The sequence below is a fragment of the Microtus ochrogaster genome, linkage group LG4 (assembly GCF_000317375.1).
Source record: "Microtus ochrogaster isolate Prairie Vole_2 linkage group LG4, MicOch1.0, whole genome shotgun sequence".
Taxonomy (NCBI): Eukaryota; Metazoa; Chordata; class Mammalia; order Rodentia; family Cricetidae; genus Microtus; species Microtus ochrogaster.
In genome coordinates this window covers 51,189,628-51,196,172 of record NC_022030.1, presented here as the reverse complement: position 1 = coordinate 51,196,172, position 6,545 = coordinate 51,189,628, and the positions used below count along the sequence as shown (strand labels likewise).

The 6,545-nt window shown below is 43.2% G+C and overlaps 1 protein-coding gene across 1 annotated transcript; it reads right to left on the bottom strand.

The window, feature by feature from the left end:
* Positions 1-5,547: 5,547 nt before the first annotated feature.
* Positions 5,548-6,058, bottom strand: LOC101997006 (NADH dehydrogenase [ubiquinone] 1 alpha subcomplex subunit 7). The gene has a single exon (XM_005361537.3). The coding sequence runs from the start codon at positions 6,029-6,031 to the stop codon at positions 5,690-5,692; it is 342 nt and encodes a 113-aa protein (XP_005361594.1). The 5' UTR covers positions 6,032-6,058; the 3' UTR covers positions 5,548-5,689.
* Positions 6,059-6,545: the final 487 nt, after the last annotated feature.

The following is a 6,545-nucleotide window of genomic DNA, read 5'->3' as shown; positions in this document are numbered from 1 at the left end:
ACCAAAATGCTACAACTCAAAACAATGGAAGACCGCTAAAGAGTGGCTGGATGATTAGCCATCATATGGGAAATAAGAAGACCATTTAAAAGAATAGTCAGGGAGCTGATGCAAGCGGGAAGAGGCGAGAAGGTTGTTGTGGGCAGGTATTTTCCTTTAGAAGGATATATTAAATTAGGATGAATCTCCCATCATCAGTAACGGTAAATGTGCATGCCTTTCTAGACCCAAAAAGAGCTCTGATCCATGTGTTCTTATCCAAGGACATCTCTAAATTTTCTTCTGCTCAGAATTTTAAAATAGGAAAATCCACTTGTGGCTTCTCTAAGAGTCACGATGTCTTTTCTTTGTCTTCGGGAAAGTTTCTGCAAAGTTTGTTATTGTGTCGTGCATGGATTACACAGCACAGATAGGAGGTGTTTCCCAGAAGAGCAATGGCACTGCTAGCATTGACTTTCCTCTTTCTGTAGATCTGGAGCAAGACACTGAGCTGGGAGCTTCACATATAAGACATTCATATGGCAAGTCGTTCTCTACAGACAAGCAGATGGGGCCTCAGAGAGGGTGGCTACTTCTCCCGAGGTCACATGAGCCATATGCACTAGGATTTGGATCTAAAGCCCATGTTCTTTGCAGCACCTCTGTAACTAACTATAAATTTGTAGAAATACAGATGTCTGAGGAACAAGTGGGTTTGAAGAGAACGACGGCAATCTATGGGAATCTCTAGATTATAACTGTAATTTGTCTAGATAAATTGAGAAGAAGATTGAGGAAAGAACGAAAGCAGGCTGCGGGTGGAAGAGGGCACACTGGGGTCTAGAGCAGGCTTCTTGCCACCCATCCTATCTGTACTTCAATAGCAAATGGAGATCAGTAATTGTATCTATTAGATGCAGACTACGGACGGAACAATTAGGGAACAACTAAGAGTCCTCCAAAAAATGTGTCCAATCCCGAATCCCTGGGATCTCATAATATAATTATATTTGGAATAAGAGTCTTTGGAGGCATGATGAAGGTTAAGGATGCCCAGATGAGACCATCCTGGACCTGAGTGGCCTCTTGGTCTGAAGAAGGGGCCATTATAAGTGGCAGAAGGGAGAACACACACACACACACACACACACACACACACACACACACACTGAGCAAGAAAGAGACATAGAGAGTTAAGTCAGAGACAGAGAGATGAGACAGACAGAGAGAGAGAGAGAAAAAAGAGGAGAGAGAGAGAAAGGAATGAAGGAAGGAACAAAGAAAGAGAGAAAGAGAGAGATTAGGCCATGTGTATACAGAGGTATACTGGACAGTTGTGCCCATAAGCCATGGAGCATCAAGGATCACTGACAAGTTCTCCCAGTAGCCTGAAGGCTTAACTGATGCCCTGACTTTGGATTTCTGCTCTCTGAATCTATGAGAGAACAAATTTTGGTTGCTTTAACACCAAGTTCGTTGTGTCTGCATATATATAGTTATGCACACATATGTGTAACCATCAATGCAGAGACCGCGGGTTGAGATCATGTAGTTTCTTTGATTATTCTCCACCTTACATGGTCTTACATTGAGGCATGGTTTCCCACTTGCTCTGTGGATCCTATTTCTACCTTCTAAGAGCTGGGATTACAGGAAGGCTGCTGTGCCCACCTGGCATTTACCTGGGTGCTTAGGGTCCAAACTCTGGCCCCATAGGCATGCATAGCAAACCCTTTACTCACCGAGCTGCCCCCAGCCACTATCATGCACTCTCTCTCTCCAGTGACAGCTTTTATTTACTTGCTGGTAAATAGTTGAAACTGCCACACAAAAGCAGACCGTTACTTTGCATTTCCTGACAATTCATTGCGATTCTTCTTTTCACGATTCTGGGCTCTCACTGCACACAATTTTTTTTCAATCTCAGTTTTCTGGTAAGTGAACTGAGACTGTGGTGATGCTCTTTTACTGTTGCTGTTTTTTTTTTCCAGTTATTAGGCAAGAGAGTGGGTAGTCTGCCTGTAAGAAATATGAGGGTGAACCCTGCATAGTATATAGTTATAAAGATCCACGTAAAGGGTTAATGATCTACCATGAAAATATTCTGGCTCAGACTCATGATGTAATGCCCTGTGGGTACCTTCAGCAAACTTGCTGTGGAAACAAATCCCAGAGCTCTTGGAAGATGCTCCGAGATAGACCTTTAGTGTTGCTACAGATTCGCAAACACACATCACAGATCTGTAATGAGAGCTGAACTCCTCCCCAGTGGATTAGTGTTCCTAGTCTAAGCTGCACTGACAGGTTCCTTGGGACAAGCGGCACTTGAATGCAAGGCAGTGGCTATGAGAAACTCAAGAAGAAACATGCCCACCCCAGCAAAGTTCCCATCTGTGCCCTTTTAAAAACCAAGCCCATCCTTGCACCTGTTAGCTTCCTGTTCTGCTCTCTTCTTAGAGGGCTTACGTTGTTATTCCTGTGGTATTTTCTCTGACCTTCCTCTAAAACATGTCCTGCTTTTGCTCATCTTCCAGCCAGAGAAGGAACAGTGCTCTCTCTTTATTAGTGAAAGCACAAAATTATCCCTAGTTTTTCTCATTCATTCAGCTTTCCTATCAAATATGTATTGATGGTGTCTTTTAGAGGTTATAGAAACAGCAATGATTCAAATAAAGTTTCTCCTCATGGAGCCCATAGTTGGGTGAGGAGGTACCAACAAAAACACAAATAGTAGATAATGTGGAATCACGCAGCTGATGATATGGGGAGTGGAGAAAATCCACCAAGGGAGGTGGACAGAGGTTGCTGGTGGGGCTGTAACAATGGAAATTCTTTCTCTCATTGTTCTAGAGGCTGGAAGTCCAAGGTAAGGAAACTGATGCATTTGCTTCCCAGAAAGAACTTTCTTCCTGGTTTGTAGATGGTTTTCTGCAGTGTGCTCACACAAGGGATGGGAAAATGGAAGAGGGTGGGAAGAGAAATAGAGAGTAGGGAAAGAGGGAGAGAATGCTCTCTGGTTCTCTGCCACTGTCTCTTCTTATAGAGACATCAATCCTACCAGGCAAGGGGCTTTACTCTTAGAAGCTCATTTAATTTTAATTATTTTCTTACTCCAAAAAACCATCCACTTAAGGGGTTTGAACTTCCTTCAGCATGTGAGCTTTGGAAGGACTCAGCAGCGTGGCACCTGACAGTGAGATGATGGGGGTTGTTGTTTTGTCTAGGGTAGTCAAATCAGCTTTCCTGGTGTTTGATTTGAGGGAAGAAACCTTGTGGTTACCCGCTGAGCACATTCGAGACAGACAGGAGGGAAAAGAGTAAAAACAAAATCTTTGAGATAGGAATGTGTCTGGAAGGTTTGAGGAGCAGTTAGGAGAACCAAGTTTAAAATTCAGAGAGCCATTGTATCACAAGGAGGACCTGAGGTTGGGCTCAGAGAGGCTCAGTTACAGGAGCAGGACATAGACCTCCCCTGTAGAGTATTGTGGCACCCCAGAGGGAGGATGATATGGTCTGATCTAGCTTTAGAAGGTCATGGCTTCTGTGTCAAGAAGCAGCAGAAGGTGGTGGTAGTGACATATAGAGAACCTCCTTCAATCCTGCTTTTAGTGATGTCTCTATCACTTCTTCCCCAACCTGTTTGTGTACCTCTCTTTTTACTTCAAGAGGCAGAACTTCTGCCTCCTTCTCCTGAATCAGAATGATTCTTATGGTGGACTCTGTCCATTATGATACAGAGAATGTGGCATTTTCATGTTTCTGGACCCATACCTAAGGAAAATGGATGATTTCTGCTTCTCGATACCCAGCAGTCATGCTGAGAAGAACACGAGGTGCATAGTAACATCACACAGAGAGCTACAGACTGTGATCAATGGTCCTTGCTAAGCATCCCGAGAGCAGTTGGTACCGTTGTTAGTCCTGTGACTGTATCATCTTGAACTCCCAGTCCAGCTAAAGTCTCTTTGATATCTGTAGTCCAAGATAACAGAAATGGGATGGAAAAGCTGGACCATTTCATCTATCATATTAGAGGAAAATAAAGTAGCTACTCACCAAACCATTGTTTTAGAATTATTCTTAAATGTATTAATAGATAGCTTAAATACTACATTATCATTCTCTTTCTCCTTCCTTCCATCCTCCTATCTTCTTTCTCTCCCCTTCCTTCCATTTCTCTTCTGTGTCTTCTTTATTCTGTCTCAGATGCCATCATCACAGGATGCCCTTTTCATTTGTTTTTAGATAAATCAGGGTCACATATAAAGAACATGGGCTACATTCCATATCATATATATACCACTCACATATAACAGAATTGGATGACATGGGTTTAGGGGAACATACAATTTTAAATAATGCATTGTTGATAATTCTGGGACTGCTACTAAGCTGGTTATCCCAGGACCCATCCTGGGATCACACATTTCACTTGATGACTCAGGACACAGACACAGACAGATACAGACAAAGATAGAGAGACAGATAGAGACACACAGAGAATTTACTGATGCTGTGTATTACATTTCTGTTGTACCATAGACCTTTGGAGTTTAAAAAATGTTTCTTAGCTCATAACTCTATAGGTCATGTGTCTAGACATGATAGTGTCCTTCTTAGTGTCTCAAAACTAGAGTCAAATGATCACCCAAATAGTCTTCTTGCTGTGGGCTCTAAGGGGAGGATCAACCATCAAGTCATTTAGAACACTGGCATAATTCCATGCCATACATTTGCAAAAGCGAGGTTGCATTTCTTTCAGGTTGTCTGCCAGGGACTGCTCTCATTCTCTCTGTACTTCCTGATTCATTGACATGTGGTTTCTCCCATCTTCACCAGATGCATCCAATCCTCCAGCCCACATGACTGACTTTGGTAACTACTGGAGAACACCGAAAACGGCTCATGATCTTAGGTCACGTTCATCTGGACAATTCTATCTTAAGGTGACCTATGGCACGTAGCATAATCCGATCATGGGAGAAAAAAATCCACACCACATCACAATCTTAGGGATCATGCAAGTGGGGTAAAAGGTGTCATGAAGGATGATGTTAGGGAGGTCTTAGAATTATATAGATATGTCGCAACTTGATGGTTGTCACTGTTTTAAAAGAGCTGACCAAGTGACTGGGGCTAGGCCCCATTTTATCAAACTGACACACATGTCTTGTCAGTGACTGGATGGGTTGATGGGAATGGCTTAGAGCCATGCATCGCCCCACTACAATGAACTGACTATGAGCCCCATTGAAGAAAGAGCTCCCAGGTATAAAATAGAAATCAGCCAAGCACAGAGAAGACCTTGTAGGTCATGGAGTCTCTTGAGGGCTATAGTAGCCAAGGTAGAGAGCCTCCACGGCTTCACTGTTCTGCTGAGGTACATCACACTGCTTGCTTGCACAGAGTTCAGCTTTGACGTCCTGTGTAAAAGTACGACTTTTGGAGGAGAAACCCATTTGGCTGGGAGCAAAAAAATCCACACCATGCTCGTACTCAGAGCAGCTGAGGCTAAAGCAAAGTATCCTGGTCGTGCTTCACTCTGGGAAGAAAAGTTTAAGTGGCTTCTTCTTTTTTTTTTTTTTTTTTTTGGCAGTAATGTGAACTCTGTATTTGTTATAAATTAGGTCACACTCTTTCCAGAGGAAATCCAAGGCGGAAAAGCAGTCGGGTGGCCCTGGGGGACCAGATAAAGTAGCCTTGGGCAGTGTCACAGGTATGGCTGGTCCTTGGACAGCTCCCACCTCTTCATCGGAGGAGCAGGCGTCACTGCCTTCTTCTCAGTGGCTGCCACAGCTGAGCTCTCAGCTGTTTTGCCCGACACCAGAGCCTTCTGTGAAGACATGATGACTGAGGGAGGCACAACTTCCCGCCTGCCATCACGAGTGCAGTAGTAATTGTTAGACAGCTTGTGACTGGGGCCCACAGGGAGCTTAGGAGGTGGCTGGGTCCGCTTGGCGATCTCCTGGTAGCGCAACTGCAGCTTCGCCTGCAGGTCTTGCCCAGACGCCCAGTTCCGCAGCTTCTGGATGGTGCGAGTAGCAGACGCCATGTTCCTTCCGCTCCGAAGGACGCTGGTGACCGGCTTCTTCATTTTTTAAGGTGAAAGTTTAACCTTTCATAAGAAACATAGTATTTTGTAGTCCATGTCTAGGAACGAGTACTATGTGATTAATTTCAGTTTTACCATGACTTAATCCTAGATGCATTTTAATAATTTCTCTTTCAAAACAATGCAATGGTATTTACTTTGTTGCTGGCAGCACCCACACCAAGAAACATTTTTCTGTGTCTAGTTCATCTTATTCTCTAAAATATTCTTGATTATCATGACCAGAGTTATAGATGGCTGTCTCCTGGGTACCAGGACCTTTTTAATTCAATTACTTACCTCATTTTATAGCATGTCTGGACAGCAGCAGATGATAATTAACTGAAGTTTGTGTTTATATGAATATATAGCACAGAGAAATGGAGACGAGTGATTTTTACATTAGTGACTTCCAAGTCAAAGATATAACTATATATTTACACAGAATTTGCTTCTAGAACATTCTTTTCTAGAG